Consider the following 25,300-nt stretch of genomic DNA (forward strand, 5'->3'; position numbering starts at 1 on the left):
GAAAATTTGCAAAACCTTCAGGAAGAAAATTCCAATAATCCCTTAAAAGCATCCCTTAAAAATGTTATTTAAAAAAAAAAAAAAAATCACCCAAATTTGGCAAGAAAATTCTTGTAAATATTTTCAAAAAATGACTAAAAATATCTAAAGTGATTCCATATATATCAGTAAAACCTCTAATAGTTTCTTTAAGAACATTCACAAAAAGTCAACCAAAATCCAGTGAATTTCGCTGGATTTTGGTTGATTTTTTGTGAATGTTCTTAAGAAACATTTTTAATTTTTTTCCACCAAAAAAAAAAAAGTTCAGAAATTTCCCAAAAATGTTGAAAATGTGGACATCAGAAGTTTCACTGTGAAAATAGATTTTTTTTTCCACATTTTCAAACTTTAAAACGGGTTAATCTGACCCGCAGGATGAAACAAGGGTTAAACTTATTTTGAGTTTTCTTGTAAAATTCAACTCAAAACAAGATAATTTCAAGATTGTTTGACTTAACAAGATATTTAAGATGCATTGTCTTAAAATAAGTCCCTCCAACTGCTGAAATGTCTCTTGTTAGGTGAATTAATCTTAAATCAAGTGGGATTAGACATTTTGACTAAAAATAAGACATATAGACTTGGTAAGATTTTGAGTTTTTGCAGTGTATTTGATTGCATAGTGGGAATTTGATTTGTTAAATCCCATTAATGTGAGATTGTAGCTCATAAACAGTAATGAAACACTCCGTTTCTGTGCAGTGACGGTGCTTTTTTAGCAGTTTAAAGCAGGTCATCTTTATTCTGTGACCAGTTTGGTGTTTGGTAACCATCTGCTAACTCTGTGTTTGTGCTGCAGGACTTTCCTCAGGCAGTTCGCTCTGATGGGCGAGACTCAGGAGAGGGAGAGGGTCCTGTCACACTTTTCTAGGCGTTACTTGGACTGCAACCCTAAAGTCATGCCATCAGAGGGTAAGTGCTGAAGGGGAGTGTGCTCACAAGCAGCAATGGAAAATTTTGCAAAAAAAGAAAAAAACTACATGTCTATTCTTGAATATTTAATGCACCCAGGAATCCTTAAATAATCAGCTCTGGTGTGATTTAAATATATCAATTCAGCATGAGAAATTGGTGTTGGAACACAGCGTGCAACATAAATAACATAAATAAATCATAGATATATGCATGAGTGACTGTTTTGACATAATGTGGATCTGAAATGATGGAGGCTCTTGCCATAAATTCCAACATTTTAGGTTTATTTACATGAATAATTGTTAAAACATGATGGTGTTTCTTTATTTTGATGTACTCAGCATTTCCTGGAAAGCTGTTAAAAATATTAATCAAGCAAAAAAAGCTTGCTGCTGTGAATCTTACCAACATATACAGTGCCTATAAGAAGCATTCACCCACGTGGAAGTTTTCTCCTTCAAATGCTTTTCAACATTGAATTATAGTCAAGATAATCTGGCTTTTTTGACCTTATTTTACCAAAAAGACTCTTTCATGTCAAAGTGAACACAGATTTATACAAAAAAAAGTTAAATAACTAAAAATCTAAAATCTAAAACAAGTGATTGCATAATTATTCACTCTGAAGTGACAAATTCAACACGTGCAGCCATTTGGTGCTAAAAGTCACAGAATTAGTGAAATGGATTAAGGTGGCAGTATCATGATATAAAGCATGGTGAGGGCAGCATCATGATGTGAAGCACGGTGGTGGCAGCATCATGATATAAAGCATGGTGAGGGCAGCATCATGATGTGAAGCACGGCGGTGGCAGCATCATGACGTGAAGCATGGTGATGGGAGCATCATGATATGAAGCATGGTGGTGGCAGCATCATGAATGATGTGAAGCATGGTGGTGGCAGCATCATGATGTGAAGCATGGTGGTGGCAGCATCATGAATGATGTGAAGCATGGTGGTGGCAGCATCATGAATGATGTGAAGCATGGTGGTGGCAGCATCATGATGTGAAGCATGGTGGTGGCAGCATCATGAATGATGTGAAGCATGGTGGTGGCAGCATCATGATGTGAAGCATGGTGGTGGCAGCATCATGATGTGAAGCACGGTGGTGGCAGCATCATGATGTGAAGCAAGGTGGTGGCAGCATCATGATGTGAAGCAAGGTGGTGGCAGCATCATGATGTGAAGCATGGTGGTGGCAGCATCATGATGTGAAGCATGGTGGTGGCAGCATCATGATGTGAAGCATGGTGGTGGCAGCATCATGATGTGAAACACGGTGGTGGCAGCATCATGATGTGAAGCACGGTGGTGGCAGCATCATGATGTGAAGCACGGTGGTGGCAGCATCATGATGTGAAGCAAGGTGGTGGCAGCATCATGATGTGAAGCACGGTGGTGGCAGCATCATGATGTGAAGCACGGTGGTGGCAGCATCATGATGTGAAACACGGTGGTGGCAGCATCATGATGTGAAGCACGGTGGTGGCAGCATCATGATGTGAAGCACGGTGGTGGCAGCATCATGATGTGAAGCACGGTGGTGGCAGCATCATGATGTGAAGCATGGTGGTGGCAGCATCATGATGTGAAACACGGTGGTGGCAGCATCATGATGTGAAGCACGGTGGTGGCAGCATCATGATGTGAAGCATGGTGGTGGCAGCATCATGATGTGAAGCACGGTGGTGGCAGCATCATGATGTGAAGCAAGGTGGTGGCAGCATCATGATGTGAAGCAAGGTGGTGGCAGCATCATGATGTGAAGCATGGTGGTGGCAGCATCATGATGTGAAGCATGGTGGTGGCAGCATCATGATGTGAAGCATGGTGGTGGCAGCATCATGACGTGAAGCATGGTGATGGGAGCATCATGATATGAAGCATGGTGGTGGCAGCATCATGAATGATGTGAAGCATGGTGGTGGCAGCATCATGATGTGAAGCATGGTGGTGGCAGCATCATGAATGATGTGAAGCATGGTGGTGGCAGCATCATGAATGATGTGAAGCATGGTGGTGGCAGCATCATGATGTGAAGCATGGTGGTGGCAGCATCATGAATGATGTGAAGCATGGTGGTGGCAGCATCATGATGTGAAGCACGGTGGTGGCAGCATCATGATGTGAAGCAAGGTGGTGGCAGCATCATGATGTGAAGCATGGTGGTGGCAGCATCATGATGTGAAGCATGGTGGTGGCAGCATCATGATGTGAAGCATGGTGGTGGCAGCATCATGATGTGAAGCATGGTGGTGGCAGCATCATGATGTGAAACACGGTGGTGGCAGCATCATGATGTGAAGCACGGTGGTGGCAGCATCATGATGTGAAGCACGGTGGTGGCAGCATCATGATGTGAAGCAAGGTGGTGGCAGCATCATGATGTGAAGCACGGTGGTGGCAGCATCATGATGTGAAGCACGGTGGTGGCAGCATCATGATGTGAAACACGGTGGTGGCAGCATCATGATGTGAAGCACGGTGGTGGCAGCATCATGATGTGAAGCACGGTGGTGGCAGCATCATGATGTGAAGCACGGTGGTGGCAGCATCATGATGTGAAGCATGGTGGTGGCAGCATCATGATGTGAAACACGGTGGTGGCAGCATCATGATGTGAAGCATGGTGGTGGCAGCATCATGATGTGAAGCACGGTGGTGGCAGCATCATGATGTGAAGCACGGTGGTGGCAGCATCATGATGTGAAGCAAGGTGGTGGCAGCATCATGATGTGAAGCAAGGTGGTGGCAGCATCATGATGTGAAGCATGGTGGTGGCAGCATCATGATGTGAAGCATGGCGGTGGCAACATCATTGTTGGATGTTTCTTATTAATTTATATTTTTAAGTAATTAACATTAGTTTGTAGAAATCTGTGTTCACTTTGAAATTAAAGAGTCTTTTTTTGTAAATTCTTGTCAGAAAATCCAAATTATTTTGACTATTATGCAATGAATATGAAAAAGTTCCAATAAGAGTGAAAACTTTTTACAGATTCTGCATATCTGTGGGAAACTAACATGTTGTTTTGATCTTTTAGATGCAGTCCACACTCTCACCTGTGCCCTAATGCTGCTCAACACTGATCTCCACGGTCAGGTAAGCGATGTTTGGGTTTGTTTATCTGAGCTAATCCTGTCTGTGGACGCTTGTATGCATAAAGCTGCTGTACAGAAAGTGTGCAAACGCTCGCTGCAAACAAAGCAAAGAAAGGTTTTAAAAGCTGCGTTCTCGTCAAAAGGCCCTTTTGATTAAGTTTAGTGAATGTGCGACTGAGCCTGATCACCATCTGATCTGCAGGTCTGCCCGCTGAGCTTCTTTCACCGTCATTAATCTGCAGCTTTTATACTCAGAGCCTTCTCTTTGCAAATCTGGGCCACTGGCGGCTCGTCTCTGTGATAGTGCAGCTCGGTGGATGAATGATTAATTAAAGTAGCTATCGAGGTGACGGGATTGGGGATGAGCTCTGAGAGGGAAGTTTCAACACACTTTAAAGGATTTAAATTGACTTTTGTTGTGACTCTAAGTAGAGCTGTCTTCATCATCTTGATCATTATGATGGAAGAGGGGCTGATTGATACATTGATAGAGGATTAGGGCAGATTATTTAGTGATTAATCCATTATTTGTACTGAAAATGACAGAAAAAATGTGAGAAATGTTCATCATAATATCCTAGATGAGTCCAAAATGACAACTTCTTCTAGCTTGTTTTGTCCAAGTTAAATGTAAAGTGATATAGAAATGAAAAAAAGAGGCTGAATTGTTTTGGGTTTTTTTGCATATGAATGCCATTTATTAATCATTTAAATGTGCAAAACAGTTAAAAATGCCCTTGTTATTGATTATTAAACAGTTTTTACTTAAAATTTGGCAATATTTTTGTCGATACAGTGACAGAAATCCAATATAGACATGAAAAGTTCATTTTAATCTAACTACATGAAAAGCTTGATTTTTTTTTATTCAACAACTGTTTCATTGCAGTATGAATCTCTTCAAACCATTACAAACATTTCACAAAATGGCAGAAAACCTTGCTTTGAAGAAAAAAGTTTCTAAGAGAACTTAAAAATAGTACAAATTCTAACATTTTAGGGTAATTTAAATTTACAAAGTAAAAAATGATGCTAAAATGAAGCATAAAGCAGGTAAACGTGTCTAAACATAAGCAGCATCCAAGGAATTTTGCCTAAAAAGTAGCTTAAAATTGCATCATTTTGACTTAATCAGTAACTATCTGATCAAATAATATGCAAACAAGCTTATGAACTATTATATTTCTTATACTCCCAGTTTTAAAGCCCCTGATCAGGATTATAATCAGTGTCACCAGCTTTTCTGTCCAACCTCACTTTAAAAAAATCCACTGCAACACTCCAGTGACAGTATTTAATATTAATCGTCTGCCTCTTTTTAAATCCTGCCAGGCGGGGCTGTGATTAAACTTCTAAATATTTTCAGCTGATAATAAAGTGTTTAAAAATAGAGAGAACAGTTGCAGTTAACTTTTCACTTAATTCAAGAACAAGTGACATTTTGAGTCACTTATAGTGACATAGTTTTTATAGTATGTTGTGTAATTCAGTCTGGAAACTTAACCTGACCTCTGGTGCAAATGATTTATTCTTGGCAATGCAGAATAAAGGTATTTTGATGAATTATTAACTATTTAAACTTAAATTTGACTGATTTGACGACAAAACATGACAGATTATTAGTTCAAGTTCTGTTAGAGGCTGAAAATATGATTTTTTTTAGTTTTTACAGTTTCTAGCTCTGAGAAATGGCATAATTTTGGCCATTTTTAAAAAAGATAATATACCTTTCAAAGCTGGTTTTTGGGTTCAAATACTTAAAGAGTAGAAGGAATGGATAGATGTACTTAACCCAAATCACTCATGGCTTCTTGATTATACAGAATCTTGTGCAAATAGTTTATTTTTGGCCATTTTTTCCCATGTAAAATAAATATTCTTGATGAAATATTGTAAATGTAAGCTTAAAGTTATTTTGATTAAATATTACTTATTTAAACTTAGATTTGTTAGATTTTCCTGACAAAACTTGACAGATTATTCAACGGAAATATGATGATTTTTTCTGTTCAGTTTTTACTCGGATAAATGGAATCATTTTGGACATTATTATAAAATCACATGCTATTTAAACCTGTTTTGGGGGTTTAGATAGTTAAAAAGTATTAGGAATAAGCAGAAGAACAGAAATCAGAAATACTGATATTGTGTGCCATTTGGAAACTTCACCTCAGTCACTTACGGCTTCTTGATTATACAGAATTTGGCACAAACGGTTTGTTTTCTGTGATTTTTCTTAGTTATTTTTAATGAAAAAATACAAATGTAAGCTTAGATTTGGTAGATTTTTTCTGACAAAACATTAAAGATAATTAATTCAAGGACTGTTGGAAACTGAAAAGGTGATGTTTTTTTTCAGTTTTTACAATTTTTACTCCGATAAATGATGTCTTTTTGGCCATTTTTTAAAGATATCCTGCCTTTAAACCAGTTTTTTGTATTAATGAATGAGTATTAATGAAATAATACAAATTTAAGCTTAGATTTGTGAGATTTTCCTGACTAAACAAGATAAATTATTAGTTCATGGACTGCTAGAAGCTGAAAATGTGAGGATTTTTCTATTTTCACAGTTTCTAGCTCCAAAAAATTGCATCATTTTGGCCATTTTGTTAAAGATAACATGCCTTCCATGGGTTCTGATAGTTAAAGGACTGTGAGGAATCTGTATTAGTAGGAAATAACGTGTGAATTTATATCATTTCTCCAGAACATCGGTAAGAGGATGTCGTGCACGCAGTTCATCGGCAACCTGGAGGGACTGAACGACGGCCAAGATTTCTCCAAAGATCTACTCAAAGTAAGCGAGTGTCGGGTCTAAAATAGCTCCAACGCACACACAGACACACAAACATCCCTAATGAGAGCGAGCAGGCTGTGTTTGCCAGCACTGTATTGTCGCTCAGATCTGTGCGACTGAGCCTGGCTGCCTGGCTGCCGCTCGCTGCCAGCTGGCGCTCGCCTCCTCTCCAGAGGCCTCCAATCAGAGCCCTGCCTGGGTCCGCCACTTCCTGGTACGCCGCAGCCTCAACACGAGCTGGAAGAACGATATTAACCCTCCTGTTGTCTTCATTTACGGGCACCAAAAAATATTGTTTCCTTCTCTGAAAAAAAAATAAAAAAATTCAGCAAAAAAATTCCACAAATTTCTGAAAATTTGCAAAACCTTCAGGAAGAAAATTCCAATAATTCCCTTAAAAGTTTTATTTTAAAAAATCCCCCAAATTTGGCAAAAATTCTTGTAAATATTTTCAAAAAATGAGTAAAAATCTTGCAAAAAAATCCTGAAAATATCTAAAGTGATTCCATATATATCAGTAAAACTTCTAATATTTTCTTCAAGAACATTCACAGAAAAATCTACCAAAATCCAGAAAATTCGCTGGATTTTGGTTGATTTTTTTGTGAATGTTCTTAAGAAACATTTTTAATATTTCTTTTTTTCCACCAAAAAATGTTCAAAGATTTTCCAAAAATATTGGAAATGTGGACATCAGAAGTTTCACTGTGAAACTTTATTTTTTTCCCACATTTTCAAACTTTAAAACGGGTCAATTTTGACCTGCAGGACAACATGAGGGTTAATGCAGTCGGCAGCAGGGGGATCTGTGCATTAGATTAGCCTATTAGCTTAACCCAGTTGGTCACAAAAGACGGTGCTGAGGTTCAGTCGGAGGCCTCGGGGCCGCGTGGTGCGCCGAAATAACCCAATCAGAGCGGGTCGTCCGTCCGTCGGCGCTCCTAATGACGACGCTGCTGATGGAGTTTAGTCTTCTGAGTGGTCCGTCGACATGCCACTAGGCCCCAGAGCGCCAGTCAACAAGTTGTAATGGAGTATTTATAATGCATGAGGGAGAGAGAGGCCACGTCCTTCAGCCCAAATGACGGGAATGAATTCTGCAATGAAAAGCCCCTTATTAGGAGCAGATAGTATCCACGCTGCGAGCAACGAGCCGTGCATTAGCTGTTTTATTTATGCTCACATAAATCCAGGAACAGTCTTTTTAATCAGGCCCTTCCACTCTGCACCAGCTCTTTTATGCTCTCCACTTTCTTACCCTAAAGCCAAACTCTCTTGTCTTGGGACTCCCTAAATGTTCCTCCTTCCCGCTCTCTTGCTCCGTCCTTATCTGGGCTCTGTTTAGCTCCGTGTAGTTTAATCTCAGCGCCGCCGTTATCTTTCACCTCCACCCAGTTCTAGCTTCCTGACTTCTGTCATATCTGCCTCTGTCCTCGCTTTTCCCATCTCCCCTCATCCTTTCCTGGGTTGTATTTCAGCAGATATTTACTCGTGTTGAAGGTCTTACTGGTTAGCGTTAAACTAAAACAATCAGAGAGGTGTTCTTATTTCCCATAGCGGCTGGGATATTTTACTTTCATGTCGTCCTGCAGGTCAAAACTGACCCGTTTGAAAACGTGGAAAAAAATCTATTTTCACAGTGAAAGTTCTGATGTCCACATTGTCAACATTTTTGGGAAATCTTTGAACATTTTTGGTGGAAAAAAGAAATGTTAAACATGTTTCTTCAGAACATTCACATAAAAATCAACCAAAATCCAGCGAATTTCGCTGAATTTTGGTTGATTTTTATGTGAATGTTCTTCAAGAAAATATTAGAAGTTTTACTGATATATATGGAATCACTTTAGATATTTTTAGGATTGTTTTTAGAAGATTTTTACTCATTTTTTGAAAATATTTACAAGAATTTTCTTGTCAAATTTGGAGTATTTTTGTAAAAATAAAACTTTTATGGAATTATTGGAATTTTCTTCCTGAAGGTTTTGCAAATTTTCAGAAATTTGGGAAATTTTCTTGCAGAATTTTGGGATTTTTTTCAGACAAGGAAACAATATTTTTGGTGCCCATAAATGAGGACAACAGGAGGATTAAACCTTTGAGTCCTTGTTCTTTGCAGAATGAAATGTAAAATGCAAAGCTAATATAAGCATTTCATACAATTATCAATTAAATTCAAAGCAAACTTTTGTTAACAAAAATTAAAATTAGGCTTGTTGAATTGTGTACTTTGCGGCAAATAAGTTATTGTCAGAAGGTGGCGGTGTTGGCAGAAATTCAAAAAAGCTGGAAGCAAAACAAGTTGTTGAAAATTAAGAAACAAATAAAAATTTATCAGTATATGAGAGAAAAATGGAGAAAGGTCCTCAGGAATTGTTTTTCAGTTGATAAAGTTGTAAATTGTGGTGCAAATGGTTTATTTTTGGTGATTTTTCTTAGTTATTTTTAATGAAATAATACAAATATAAGCTTAGATTTGGTAGATTTTTCTGACAAAGCATTAAAGATAGCTAATTCAAGGACTGACGGAAGCTGAAAGTGTGAGAATTTTTTCTATTTTTACAGCTTCTAACTACAATAAATTGTGGAATTTTGGCCATTTTGTAAAAGATAACACGTCAGCTGGTTTTAACCATATTTCAGAGATGAAGACAACTAAATACATGGAAACAGTTGATCAATAATACGAAATAAATGTTGTCTACGTCAAAAATTAGTTGAAAAAAGTGTTTTTAACGCTTTTGTAAAAAGTCAAAAACCACCTCAAACAATTTTTTTTGCTAAATTTTGGGCGTTTCTTCAGATTTCCAGTTACTTTTTCTAACGTGATGCTTCAAAATGTGTATAAGAATGTTATTAAAAAGTAGTCTGACTTATCAAAATCTAGCTGTTCTCTTTTAAAGTTAATGTCTATTTAGAGCAGGGGTGTCAAACTCATTCTAGTTCAGGACCGGACCAATAAAATCACAGCATAATAACCTATAAATAACCATAACTCCTAATGTTTCCTTTGTTTTAGTGCAAAAAAGGACATTCTGAAAATGTTCACATTTAAGGAATTTTCTTTTCTTTTCATCCTGAAATTTCTTATTCTTTCTTTCTTTGAATGTCTTTCTAAATTCAGTTTCAACAACATTCAGCCTCAGTTTATCATTTCCACATTACAACTCCCAGATCACAGAGTGTTTACAAAGGAACACAACATTTAGTCACAGATATCTGGAACTGAATGAAAAAAGAGATGAAAAACTACAAAAACATACAAAATATTACAAAAATGAGAAACAAAATGACAAAAATGAGAAACAAAATTACAGAAAATGAGACAAACAACACCAAACAAAATAAAACAAGAAACAAAAAATTACAAAACAACAAAAAAATGGACAAATGACAAAAATGAGACAATAAATTACACAAATGACACAAACAAGACAAAAATGACAAAAGCGAGAAACAAAACAGCTAATAATAGACAACACAAGCGAGACAAAAAACCCCGCAAAGCAACAAAAACGTTACGCAAAACAAAGAATAAAGCAAAACACAAAACGGAAAAAATAAGACAAACACAAACAGGACAAAAAGGAAACACAAAACGACAAAAACATGACAAAATATTACAAAAATGAGACACAAAATTACAAAAGAACAATGAACAATCTAGTATTTTACTTTATGATCAAAACAACTTGTCATGGTCTAGAAATTATTTTAAATTTATAGTTTTACTAATTTACAATCTGCAGTTAATGTCTTCTCTGTAATTTTTACACTTTGAGGGCCGGATTGGACCCTCTGGAGGGCCGCTTTTGGTCCGCGGGCCTCATGTTTGACACCCCTGATTTAGAGCAATACTTCATCAAAGGTTTTTTTGCAACTGAAACGTAAACCTAACTTTTAAATAATGATCTGAACAGTGAAGATCTTGTAACATCTGTAGCCTCAGGAGCTTTAAAACAACCTCTGAATATAAAATAAATGTATTCGGACGGACTGGTCAGGTCTGCAATATTTGTAAAGTATCACATTGTTTGGTTTAGATCTGCATTATTTACACCAGAATGCATGTTTGTCCTGCAGAGTATTTCTGTCGTTTAGTGTGAGAGTTATTCATTTAAAATATATGTAGTGGGAAAAGAATTCTGACTTTTGACCTTGAAAATACAAGAAACCCTAAATATTTGACCCTGTTTATGCGAAATTACCACACATTATCAATAAATGCATTTTTTGTTACACTGAAAACATTTCAGTAATTTAATATAAATAGATAAATAACATATAAAAAAGAAGAAACAAGCTGTAAACTCACACTGACGTATCAGTTTAGGCTTGTTTTTACTATTAACATGTTAATTCATGTATTTTTTAGTGATTTTACTCTTAATATGTTTAACAAAATAGGGATCATCAGTAAAATGACAGTAAATTATTTTAAAAATGAACAATTTTTCAATTTTTTTTACAATGCAGTCTGTTTGTTTGTGTTTTTTTCCTGTCCTCCTCTTGTTCTCTGTTATCGCCTCATGATTTCCTGCAACTAAATGACTTGTAACCCCTCGGCACCTCCTCCACCCTCCATGTATTCCTCATTTCCTCCGCTCATTTCTTACTTTCCCATTTCCCCTTCGTGTCTGGTCTCTGTGTTTGCTGTAAGTACATTAGCAAAGAGCCACAAAACTGCCTCCCTCTCATTTCTGTCACACTGTTCGACACTTAGCATTATCTATTGAAAACTTAAAATTGATTGGTTCCTTAAAAATAAGAAATTTTTTAGTGTTGGGTCATTTTGGTAGAATTTATTTTTTTTAGTTTTTCTTGTAAACAATAAACAAAAAAAATATCATTTGTATTTATTTGTGTTTGTCTAATGCAGCCACACCTTTTAAAACACAAAAAAGATTTTTCCACAGATATTTCATGGTAATATTTGAGACTGTGGTAAATTTTAAGGGCGTTTAAGGGAACGTGTTTCCACCACTGTATATGTATTTATTCTAAAAATGCCAAAAATAACCAGTTTGCATTAATTCAGATGCAAACAACAGTTATGTGACAAAAATTCTGAGTTTTAGGTTGAACTGCAGGCTGTGTATGTGTATGGAAACAAATCAGAATGTCTTCAGTATGTGGTAATTGTGTGTTTTCTTATTGGTCTTGGTAACACTGGTTGGTACTTGAGAATATGTTGTTCATGTTGATTTGAAGTTTTTTAATTTCAAGTCATCCAAGAAATTCAAGTTTAATTTCCTTGTTTTTATTATTTATAGAATTACAACTGTGTCCTACTGCACAGTATACATTTATGAGTTTTCTCTACTTGTAATCATGACTGTGCTGTTTCCAGAGAGGTGCAGGACTTTATATTGTAGTGAGAAATGACCCAGCTGTGACTAAAAATGTGACAGGAACAGAAACTAGTTGGGGTTCAGAGGGTTAAGTTGCAAGTAAACATAATTTAGAAAGCAGTTTAGCCAAATCTCAGCTCTTAACTTCAATTCTCATTAGAAAAATAAGACCTGAATTGTAATAAACCAGAATAAACCTGCACCTCCGATAGTTTGTAAGACTGGACTATCAAATTATGCATGTATGTGATTAGGAATGAGTGTTTAGCTGAGCTGCCAGAAGCCTGTCAGTCCCTCACATGTCTGCTGACTGATCTCGCAGCGTGTTGGAGGAAATATCCTCCGGAGTGCATTAAGATAGTTTATGGGCTCATTATGAATCCAAGAACAAGAACATGCTGATTGAGACAAACAAGCGGCAGCACTCGATCGGACACGTGCTGCATGTACACGTCAATCCGTCCCCGCTGCTGCTGCTGGGTTTTTAACAACGTCGAGTTGGTTTCCATATGTGCCACTGCTCATATTTTATGAACATTTAATTGAGCTTCTAACTCCGCTGCAATCAACTTCCTATCAAGTTAGGCGAACATATGGCCTGAAACTAATGCATGAATTAATGTTGCTCTGTTCAGGGCCGCAGCGAAACAAAACAAAGCATAAAAACACAAGAACTAAACAAAAATAACTCCAGGCTAAATAGACAGTTGTTTTCAAACCTGTCGATGGTGAAAAACATGATGCCACAGTTTCCACTACACAAAAACACTGAAATTAATCAGAGTTTGCAGTGTATTTGTGCTGTAAAATATGAGTAAAATGAGACAAAGAGGTTCACCAATATTCTTAAAGGACTTTTAATTCTAATTTTATAGAATTAATGGATCAGATGACTACAGCTCTGCTCCTCTCTTCACCTTTACACCATGCTTTCCATTCTGCTGCTTTACTTATTTGGTTCACTGCTCACGAAACAGCTTTAAACACTATTAAAAGTCACTGTTCGCCCTCTGATCAGCACCAACCAGCAGACAGACACAGTTAGAGACTAACCTGAGAATATAATTCAAAATTTAGCAGCCAAAGCTTTGCAGAATCATGACTTGCAAACTAGTGGGGAGTAGTTAAAGCTTGATGCTGGTTTAATTATCTCCAGAAGAACTTAACCTTCTGAAACCCAGATTTTTGCTTCTTGTCATATATTTTCTTCACTGTGGGCACATTTTTCACTCCAATATGCAGAGTGTCTCTAAAGTCTGACCACATAGGAAATCTTATTAACTATATAACAATTTTTTTGCCTCCACAGATTAAATATGGCTTTGTCGAAAGAAGAAAGAGTTGAACTGGTACTTCTCAGTGGACGTGAAGGATGGACATATCAAGAGATAGGGTTAGGGTTAGTAGGGTTAGTAGTGTTAATGTTCATAGGGTTGAGGTTAGGGAAGTGATTTTTTTTTTTTTTTTTTTTAGTCTAGCAGGAATTTTAGCCGTGACCAATCTTTTAGTTTCAGCTGATACATTTGGTCGTCCAGAACGGTGTTTGTCCATGACAGTGCCTGTTTCTTCAAACTTTTTAACCGCCTTCACCACCGTGGAAAAGCCAAGTGGAATCCTCCTTAAATGACGTGCATTAAATTCATCTGCTATCTTTTGATATATCCATCCTTCACGTCTACTGAGAAGTACCAGTTCAACTCTTTCTTCTTTCGACAAAGCCATATTTAATCTGTGAAGGCAACAAAATGATAATGAGATTTCCTATGTATCCAGACTGACAGGGACACCCTGTAAAGTCCTGCACCTCTGTGGAAACAGCACAACCACGGCTGGAAGTAGAGGAAACTCACAAATGTCTTGTGCAGAATAATACAGTTACAATGCCATAAGTTCGACATAAAAAAGACAAAACAAAAGGGAATTTCTTTGAGTATTTATTTATTTTCCAAAAAATGAAAAAACCTGGAATCGACATGTCCAACATTGTGTTACTCATACTGAAAAGAAAAATGGTGGCTCTAGCTGTTCTACTACTTGATTTTTTTTTTCTTTTTGCTTCCCATCCTTTCTGCACTGCTTGCAGTTCTGCCAAAAAATTCCTGAATTTCTGTAGCATGACTGTTGATCGCAGCTGAGACACTAATTTCTTTTTGGTTGCACCAAGGCCCACAGAATATTTGTTTTTTACAGGATCTGGTTGGTGCAAATGGTTTATTTTTGGCAAAATTTATAATGAGACACATAGAATGAAATATTTTAATGAAACATGATTTGATTAATTTCCCAGTGGAACAGTGCATCTCAAACGACTGGTTTAAGGACTATTGGGAAGTCAATAATCCCACAATTCTTTCTGTTTTTACGGTGTCTGGCTCAGATAAATAGTGTAATAGTTCAAATACAGCTTGCTTTTCACACCTCCCACCTGGTTTGAGGGTTCAAGAGGGTTTTCTTTCATCAATTTTCTGAACATTCTTTTAAAATTTGCAATAAATTTAGGTGTAAACTTGACCGGTGTCACTGGCACTAGCTGTACCTGCTCAAGCACCTTGTCTTTGTTCATCTCCACTGTTTCTATGTCATGGACGTGGAGATGCAGTAAAAATCGTGAAGTCTATTACTTCAGTGTGCTGGAAAGTGCAAGAGCCGGTAGTGAAGGTGAAGCGTCGTACACTCGGTTCAGGAGATTGCTCCATTCTGCTGCTCTATTGTGGTGGCAATGGGAAACATATCAGAGGGTTTAATCAAAAGACGCTGAACTGGTGAGAAGGAGAAAGAGAGGGAGAGTCCAGAGGGAATAATCGAGAGAGTCGGAGAGAGAATCTGTGACAATAGAGAGAGCAAGATAAAGCCATAAAACAAGACAGGAAAAAAAAGCTAGAGAAAGAAAGGAGTTAATTGATGATGAAAGAAGAAGTGTCGCCTACCTGAGGGAGGGACGTGGAAATAAGTGTCATGGGGATGCAAAGCCGCTCTCATTATTTTCCAGTCCAGCAGGCAGCTGATTTCTGTTTTAGCCACCGGGTTCAGTGGTTCAGAACCATTTTAATGTTTGCTGCTGTCAGAATAAAGCTCCACCATATGGCACCATCTGTAATAATCACACTGTGCTGCTCTTTATGATGTGTTTTTCATTTTATCCACAAATGTGTCCAAAGTGTACAAGTTAAACCTTAGTTGTCGCCTGAGCTGCAGCAATAAATGCCCAGAATTTATCTATGTGGAGGTATTTTATAGAAGACAAAGATTATAGATGGATTTTGCAGTGGAAATAGTTGAAGTTACATCATATTTCTTGCTGGAAAGTTGCTCAAACAACAACATGAGACATGAAATAAAACCCAAAGCGACCACAAAGAGATGCAAAATTATTAGAACGTTGGAAGGTGGCTTTTTCAAGATTCACGGTGCCAATATTCCCCTTTGTAGTTACTACTGAGAAAGACTCAGTGCTTGCAGTTCCGTATAGTTATATAGATGCTTTGGGCTAAATGCTAGCGTCAACATGCTAACATGCTCCACATGCTGAATGTATCTTCCAACAATTTGCTCTTCTAAATGTTGTTTTGAGCCATGCTGTATTTATTTTATTGATCAAATATGTTTAATTTTCCACTCAGTCTCTTCGGTCGTCTCCTGTCTGCTCTGTGGAAACACTGCCTGCAGTTCAATCAAGAATTTTGTCACCTGATTGCTGGTTAACAATGGCTTTACGGTTTTAGTTTTGGTTAAATTTAGTACTGGTCTATCAAAAAGCTAAAAATCAGATGCTTGTTTTTCTATTTTGACAGTTCTTTCCCCTGGCATGGAAACCTGGCATTTCTTTTAAAGATAACATCCCTTTCAAACCAGCTGGGGTTCAGAGGGTAAAGCAGCAAAGACACAAGTGGTTTTATGAATTTTTGTCATGGGTTCTGCCTACATCAAAATGCATACTACAGAAAAGCTATTTGCAGTTTTCACGCTCTAGAAAAGATGTTGCACCATGCTGAGTGTATCTTTCAACACCTCTGTATATCATTTGAGCCATGCTGCATTTATTGTATTGATCAAGTGTGTTGTAATTTCCTCTTAATCTCTTTGGTCATCTTCTGTCTTGTTCTGTTGAAACACTTCCTGCATTTCAGTCGAGAAGTTGAGTCACAGCTGAGTCAGTTGTAGCTTTACGGTTGCACCAAGAAGCACATATCAGACATTTAAGTTTATTATTTTGTTGGTATTATTAGTCTTTAAAAGGTACGCCATATGTGATACATTTGGAAAGTTGAAAATCTGTTGTGTCCTTCAGCAGAAAACAGTGTAATATTGGTGTTTGTTTTTTTTTAAAGAAAACATATCTGTCAAACATGCTGGAGGTTCTGACGGTCAACGGGTTAATTATTGAGCATTAGAGATGCTGATAGGTGGATTTTATTACCAGTGGAGCCAGACTCCAGTCCCTCCAGTCTTTATGCTAAGCTAGGCTTCATGTACACTACTGTTCAAAAGTTTGGCATCACTTAGAAATGTCCTTATTTTTGAAAGAAAAGCAGTTTTTGTTCAATGCAGACAACATGAAATGAATGATAAATCAAGTCTAAACATTGTTAATGTGGTAAATGACTATTGTAGCTGGAAACAGCTGATTTTTAATGGAATATCTCCATAGGGGTACAGAGGAACATTTCCAGCAACCATCACTCCTGTGTTCTAATGCTACATTGTGTTAGCTAATTGTGTTGAAAGGCTCATTGATGATTAGAAAACCCTTGTGCAGTTATGTTAGCACATGGATAAAAGTGGGAGTTTTCATGGAAAACATGGAATTGCCTGGGTGACCCCAAACTTTTGAACAGTAGTGTATATCCAAATTGAGTGAAACTAGTACCAGTCTCATCAGCTAAATTTTCAACCAAAAAGCAAATAATTATCCATCCATCCATCCATTATCTATACACCCTAATCATGTAGACCCTAATCCTCATTAGGGTCGCGGTGGGCTGGAGCGTATCCCAGCTGACTTATGCAACATGTCCACTAGATGCGTGTTTCCCGCTTCTGGTGATACATCTGAAAATCGCCTGCTTGGTGGGTGTGTACTTGAGGCCAGTAGCCAGTGTTCAACTCCTGCCAACCTTCTTCTCTAACTATCCTGCACCTGATTGGACAAAAGTATCGACTTGGGAGCTGTCTGCTCCTGGATTTCAAGCCGGACCAACATGGCGGCTTGGTCACAATCTTTCTCTTCTATTACAAGAACACTTCAGCGAAAAGTATTTGAGGCAAGAAATAACCTGTGTAGTAGATGAATCTGTCCTCATTTTAGTTCACCAATGGCTAGTTTAGATGTTTGACGAAAGTTTTGTGATACGTCGGATCTCCGCATGCCGCATGAGATTTGCGTAAAGTAGACGTCGAGTCTACTTTATGCAAATGAGCCGTGCCTGCTCCAGGTAGATGCACAGGATCGCAGCTTGAAACGCTCTGCAACCGGACCAGTATGCAACGGGGTGCGTTTCACATAGACAATGAATGGGATGTGGGAAGTTGCCGGATTTAGTGGACACGTACCTTTAGCGTGAAGGCAGGGGACACCCTGGACAGGTCACCAGTTAATTACAGGGATATATATACAGACAATCACACTTGCATTCAACCTACAGACAATTTAGAGTTACCAATTAACCTCAGCATGTCTTTGGACTGTGGGAGGAAGCTGGAGAACCTGGAGAAAACCCACATATGTACAGGGAGAACATGCAAACTCCATGCAGAAAGATCCCAGGAAGGCCAGGACGTGAACCAGGGATCTTCTAGCTGCAAGGCAAATGTGCTAACTACCAAATCAAACTTGAAAATGATCAAAAAGATAAAAGTTGACACATTTCCCTTTGGTGTCTCTGCAAGACTGGGCTGTAAACGTCAGAGTTTTGTGACATGTAATAACTTGTTCATTTTAATTATTCATGTATTTATTAAGGTTTTCATATCATCAGTTTCTGCAGAGCTGCAGTATTTTGTCTAAATGTGTCTGATGAGTGGCTCAGTGTTTACCACAAGGAGGAGTGATGAAGACTTGTGGTCCCAGCGCCTCAGTAAGCTGTTAAGCCTTCATAACCTCTTCATGTTCCTTCTCCCTTCTGTAGCAGCATGCATGAAAAACAGAGCTGCTGTGTAGCTGCTGTGTAGCTACTGTTACCCCTTGCAGAATTTGAAGCTCTGGCTGCTGGCTCAAGCCTGTGCTTTAGAGGAAACTTTCTTCCTTTTATTGTGAGGCTCAGAGTTACATCGGTTTGCACTCCCTCATTCCCTCTCTTCTCAGCAGTGCTCAGGGCTTAAAGCTTGAAGTGGGAGCTAATGATGCACTGAAGTAGGTTACCAGCCCGCAGTCGAGCAGGAGAACAAATTCTGCTGAAATGAAAATGTTGTACAGCTCAATCAGACACTGAAGCGCGCTCTTCAAACAGTAATTAGGTACACTGATGTTATCGATTGCGTGGCAGCATCGATTGCGAGGGTGAGGAAGGGGGGGAGAAGACGGATGACTTATTTGCTTTTGTAAATGAGGGAAGAGGAAATCATTCTCGCACGTGTCCCTGCTGTCGGCCTGGCTCAGCTATGAATGTGTCTGAAAATCTGCACAGGAGACGCAGCGCCAGCCCGGGCAAAGACAAGCAGCTCACAGCTGAGGACAGATGCTACCATTTAAACGCACCGCTATGTGCACGCACGAAGACAGAACACGCAGTGGAAACGGCAAAACATGCGACTTCTGTGTGAACCTCCTGCAGCTTCGGTGTCTGAACCTCACATGACTGCGGGGTCATGAGATGGGTCGTCCTCTTCTATTTTTAACTATTTACAAGCACTCCAGATCCGAGCAACCCTTCGCTCTTCCCCTCTCCTCCTCCTCATATGGCATACTGCCCTTTACTAGTGTATTGCTGCTTTATTTATGGGGAGAAACCTTCTTCCTGCTGCAGAAGATATTGGAAGCAGTCGCATTAAACTCCATGAAAAAATTATAAATTCTCCTAAAGCTGAGGACGTTTTTGGTAAATCAGAGAGCGGTTGGCTGCAGGTTGCTGAATGTTAAAGGATGAGTCTGTATCAGTGTAATCAGAAAAACCCACAATAAATTAGTTAGAAATATCCCTGCCAAGGAGCTCCATTGAAAGCACAGCCATTGTTTATTTTGACTCAGTCCCACATGCACCGTCCTGCTGTCGCAAACACTCACCAGAAATCAACAATGCACCATGCCCAGATCTTTCATTTTAATTAAAAGCAAAGTATATGGTAATTTTTAAAACGCTTATATATTAACCTTGTATCCAGACCAGGCAGGCTTAATAAAACGCAGCCTGCTGCCATTTTGAAAAGGTTCCCAAGTGTGATGCACTGAATTGGACAGATTGCCTGGTAAATCTGTGGTTATATCGGTTGCAGAATTGTTGTGCTTCGTTTCTGTTGCAGCAAATTTGGTAGATGTGCAGCTGAGGCCTTTCAGAACAGGTTCAATAGCATCAGTTTTGCCAGTTCAATGTTATAAGGCTGTTATTTACATTAAACACATAACGTATGCAGACTGTTTGTGGAGCTGATGTGCCACAGAATGTAAATTTTTAGTGGCTACATGTGCAGCACAGAAGAATGGTCTGACTGCACCTCATTAAGAAAACGCTTGTTTGTATTTCCTGAAAGCAAACCAACCTTGGTGCTACAGCAAAGAGACTCAAAGATGTGAATGTAGGAATAATAATTGTTTTGGTGGTACATTTACATACAGGGAGGCAAGCACTGTCATTAAAATGGATAATTCACCCCCAAAAAAGAAGCATGGCCGCCTTACTGCACAAAATCCTCAGCAAAACTTGAAATCATGAGTGGTAGTTTAGGAGCTCATACAGTCATGGAAAAAATTTGCATCAAAAAACAACGGTTATGCAACAAAGTACTAACTCCTGTGTGCATCATTTGACTAAAACAGACAGAAAAGAAAACATGGAATCCTAAAAGCTGTTTTTGGCAGAACAGTGCCATAGATATTGATGGAAGAACTGAAATGATTTTGGTAATTATCAAGAAAACCATAGACAATGTCTGATATCAGCTCTGAAATTAAACTCTGATGAGCTATTTTTGTTGCAGTCATTATGTTTGTCCAAACAGCATTACCTTTAATGGTACCAGGCATTAAAATGAACAAAATGAACAACAAAACAAAGGTGGTCTAATCCTTTTTTCCATGACTGTAGATGGTTGTTTTCTGTAGTGAAAGGGGTTTTGAAAACAGTAATTTGTAGATACTGGAAGGGAAGGAGACGTAAAAACCCACAGTCTACATCTGGTGAGTCAGACTATTTAAAACCAGTGCAGCACTAAGTTTTTCTGTGAGTTTTTCACAGAGTTTGTATAATATGAATTTGCTAACATCTATAGACTGAAGTTGACTCTGGATGAGATAAAGTTACTAAGCAACCGACAGCTAGTACTGCCAAAATAAATGATCAAGATTCTGTTTAATACAACTGTGTCATTTCCTTTATAAAAATAAAGATAATTTTTTATCATTTTCTCGTGTAAAAGGGCTTATTTTCACATTGGAAGTCCACATTTTCACAACCATATATGCATCACTTATGGTACATGCCAATATAACCTGTTATTTCTACTCTAAGCTGACATGCAATGCATTCTAGTAGAAGTGTGCTGTGTTTCGAGAAACGAGGCGTTACGTTACCCTCTCCTCATTTCTTCTTGTAAATCAGGGGTGTTTAGTTGCCGTTTTCCATCTCTGGAAACTCCCAAAAACTTAAAATAGCCAGTGATGATCTAAAATGAAGACAGACTCAGCAGCTACATGGCTTATTTCTCACCTTAAATCTGTTTTTGGGTATCTTTTCGGAATAAAAGTGAGACTTTCCAAAAGATGTTGGTGTGGTTTGAAATCCAGGAGTGTATGAATGTTGCAGCCAGTGTTTACATGGTTTTATTTCAAAATTCATAGAACAAAAGTTTTGTCCTCATAGTTACAGAGCTGGTTCTGACTGAATTTGGATTTTTTTGAGGTAGAAATATAAAAGAAAAATAGCTTGAGGGTATAAACAGGAAAGAATGGACTGTGGGCCCACTATCTCCAGCCTTGTTTTTTTCTTATCTTGTAAAGTGAAAAGCTAATTTTAAGGCCTCAGTTTTGCAGCCTTGCTAAAAAAAAAAAAAAAAAAAAAAAAACAAACAGAAAAGAATCCTGTGGGAAGGCTTAGAGATGTGCCTGCGGTCAGTAGTTTGAGACCTCTGCGTTAAGTGCTGTGGTGTTTTTAGCATGTCAGAGCTGAGAGATCAGCTGTGAGTAAAACCGTGCAGCTGCCCTTTTGAAGCCAGTAAATAGAAAAATCTGTAGATGCAGCACTGAAGAAGCAGTAGAAAAAGAATGGAGGCTGCACATTTGTCCACGTGGATCAAAAATGATTCATTCTTTATTTTGATTTGTCCACTCAAGACGAGATTTTTTTTTTCAAGCCACTCGCATCCTCAGAGATAAACGGATTTTCTCTTCTCCAGCACCTGCTGTCCAGAGCAACAAATGCTACAACCAAAAGCAGACATTGATGGGATCTTGGACAGTTTTACTCCACTAGAAATAAATATATGAAATGCAGCGTTATTGATGGGGAAGGGGCTGAGGAAGATGTAGCGATCAAGGAAAGGCAGAGTGTGAAGAAGAGACAGCTGCTTAGGTCAGCGGAGACATGTGGCGGTGGAAGCATCCCCCTCTCCCCGAGCTGTCTGGACTCTCTGAGAGGGACAGAAGGAGACATTTAGACAGGATGTGAAATATTGAGTGGGAGGGAGGCAGGGAGGGGAGAGACTGACAGATGATAGAGAGCATAAGGTAACAGAAATGACACTTTTATTCTGATCTGTGCCGCCATTTCGGTTTGCTTTTGTCGAGCAGGTGTTCTTTGTCGGACGTGATTCGAGTAATTCGGGGTTAAGTGCCTTGCTCAGAGGCACTGCGATGGTCGCCGCCCACAGAGCGAGGGAGGAAGGGTAATTGTCAGAGCGAGGACTGCTTTTACCTCCCGCTCTACCAGGCTGCTGTCTTGATGCAGGTTGTTTGGGTTTTTGGGCGAGTTGTGTTCCCCCCGGCTCGCTGATGTTCCTTTTCTTTTTCCTCCTGATAGAGTCACAGACGCCAGGGGGAACATCTCGACTCACCAAAATGTCCACACTGATGTCAGAAGACAGATGCTGCTCATGAGGGGGGAACTCTCTTTCGTCTTTTTTTTTTTTAGTTCATGCTGCATAGTACAGCAGGCACAAATTTAACAAAGAACCAAGAGACAGAAGAACAGGAGTCGGGAGTCAAGTATTAAAAAAAAACACAACAATCTCATTTTCTCCAATATTTTCAACTCTTTCTCTGTAGTGTAATGATATAAGCCATCTAACAAGCCTGTCAAGGAGAATATACATTTCTGTGTTTGTTTGCCACACGCTTCAGGTAGCCAGAATTGCCTCGTGATAGCCCAAATCTGGCAGAATAGAAGAAATAACTTGGCCTTAGTGTGTTTGCCAAAGTCTTGCCAAACTCAGTATTGGCCAAAGTACATTGGCCTGAGTCCTGGAGCTGAAAATGAGTCAACATTAAACAATTTTCCACTGCAGGAACTTGCTGGCGGTTGCGTTGGCCTGAACCTTTGTGCATTGTTCAAACCACAAGAACTGCCCCTGTGGAAGCATTGTGGAGAGAACAATGCGTACTTCAGCAAAGGTACTTCTCAGCGGGACTAAAACGCTGCTGTCTGGGTCGTAATACTCCCTTTGAGAGGATGACAAGCGCCACTTTTTCTGCCCTCTTCAGCGACATCGCTTAACATTGCCATATATGTTCTAAAATTTACTATTAATTGGTATAGGAAGGGGGCTGCACAGTGGCTTGGTGGTTAGTACTTTGGCCTTGTAGCTAGAAGATCCCCGGAATCTTTCTGCATGGAGTTTGCATGTTCTCCCTGTGCATCATGGGTTTTCTCCAGGTTCTCCAGCTTCCTCCCACAGTCCAAAAACATGCTGGGGTTAATTGGTGTTTCTAAATTGTCTGTAGGTGTGAGTGCAAATGTTATTCTTTGTCTCTATGGGTAGCCCTGTGATAGACTGCTGACCTGTCCAAGTCTCCCCTGACTTCTCCCTAAGTCAGCTGAAATAGACTCCAGTCCCCCCACCATCCTAATGAGGATTGAGTGGTATATAGATAATGGATGGATGGTATTGGAAGGAAGCTAAACCCAATTTGCTTTGCTTCCATTGTAAGACAGGTACATTTTCTCTGCCCAAATTAGTACTAACGCTGGTCGGAGGTCATTAAGCGCCACATAAGACTTTGTCATGGTGCCCTTTTATAAAGCTAAACTGCTAAACAATGCTGTCCGCTTGCCAGCGCAGAACCCCCCGCCTCCTCTGGTGGCTACAGTATTATATAGTACCTAGTTGAACTGCCTGGTGTACTCTAGCTAATTTACAATACTTGAATTGTGTATTACCTAGGCAGATTGTATTGGGTAACAAAATCATTTTGATTAGGGTTAGCAAAAGTTTAAGGTTTTGGCTGAATAGTAATTAAGTAAATGTGTCCTGCTTTTTGCTTATTGTATGTCCCCACCGAGGTCAGCCCGAGGTCACCAAAACATAACTCGACATGAAAACTTTAGTTTGAATTTCCCTGAGAAAAACCTTTACTGTTGTCAGAGATACAAAGAGATCCTCAGACCCTTTGAGTATTTCCTTTTCATCCATTACCTTGAATGTTTCTTTATGCCGTTCATTGAATAGTGTCCTTTTAGTTCCCTCTTAGGATTTGCTTATTGATTTCTTTGCTTTTTTCACAGTAATAAACATCAACAGCTGTGGCTCCATTTTGGGGTCATTTGGAGTTCTTCAATCTGTGAGACAGCAAAAAATTCGGCAAGTAGTATTTGAAAAGTGACGTGCACAGCAGCAAAACACCAAGTATTTTAAAGTCTGCGGTTTGTTTACATTGTACATGATAATTTTTATCAATGAGGACAAATATAAGATGAATGGACGAGACCAGGGTTTTCCATCAAATCCTCTCAGTCCATTTAATATACAGTCAGGATACTGTTACAGATCTGTTGTGATTGTAGATCTTAAAAAAATCTGTTCATTTGTTGTCCCTACTCTTGATTGACAGGGTCATTAAACTCTAGGTCACACTCCTGGAGCTCCAGATTTTGAAGTCAATAATTGTATTTGACCAGCCTCCCTTAGGGAAACCTTTCATTCATTTGTCCTGTAAGAAAAGGTTTCAGTCAGACAATCAGTCTTTTCTATCTTTTTCTCTCCTGCTTTCACTTGGCCTAAATACTGTGTGGTTTCTGTTTAGTTTTCTAGTAGCTGTAATCACTGACAGGAATTTGATCTGGCTTCATGTAAGTTTTAGTTCTGTCCCTAGATATGACACTCAGATTGTTCTTTTCTGGATTTCCTGTAGAGGTTGTGTCTGGTTGCTTTTAAACTTTGATGTGAGGTGGGGTGAGTTAGCAGAATAAAAGCAAAAGTGTAAATACCGATGAATAATTAAAGTTGTTTCTGGAAGATTTAAAAGAACTATTTGCTTTCTTTCCAAGAGTGAGTTTAACATTATACTGTCCTGATTTGAGTTCATACTTGTGCACCTGCTGGAGGTCATTAAGCTCCAGAGAAGACTTTGTCATGGTGCTCTCTTACTAGCCTGACTCACCGGATGTAGGATGTTGGATTTAGATATGTTGGCTTTGTCCTTCCTTACAGAATTCACAATATAGGCTAACGTAACAGTGGTTACAGCCTTAGCGTGGGGCTGCCCATTTCCTCCAGCTCTGTACAATCAGTTTTCTTCCCAAAATGATGAACTGTTCCTTTAAATCAGTTTGATAGCTTGGTCATAGACACCTTTTCTTCGCTGTCCATGGGCAAGAAAATTGTTTAAAAAATTTATCCCCAATAAGCATACTTCCTAGAAGTCATTAAGCCTCAGAAAAGACTGTCATGGTGCCCTCTTGATAGTTTAACTCATTAGATGTAAGATGTACACTACATTTCA

The 25,300-nt window shown here is 38.8% G+C and overlaps 1 protein-coding gene across 6 annotated transcripts in view; it reads left to right on the top strand.

Moving 5' to 3' along the window:
- LOC111572927 (PH and SEC7 domain-containing protein 1-like) overlaps positions 1–25,300 on the top strand; it is a 131,211-nt gene that overhangs the window by 66,080 nt on the left and 39,831 nt on the right. For all 6 annotated transcript variants that reach the window (XM_055004477.1, XM_055004476.1, XM_055004479.1 and 3 more), the window contains 3 exons: positions 842–954; positions 4,008–4,066; positions 6,776–6,865. In XM_055004477.1, the coding sequence (XP_054860452.1) occupies positions 842–954; positions 4,008–4,066; positions 6,776–6,865 (262 nt within the window). The remainder of the gene's footprint in view (positions 1–841; positions 955–4,007; positions 4,067–6,775; positions 6,866–25,300) is intronic.

Source organism: Amphiprion ocellaris, chromosome 18 (assembly GCF_022539595.1).
Source record: "Amphiprion ocellaris isolate individual 3 ecotype Okinawa chromosome 18, ASM2253959v1, whole genome shotgun sequence".
NCBI classification, from domain to species: domain Eukaryota; kingdom Metazoa; phylum Chordata; class Actinopteri; family Pomacentridae; genus Amphiprion; species Amphiprion ocellaris.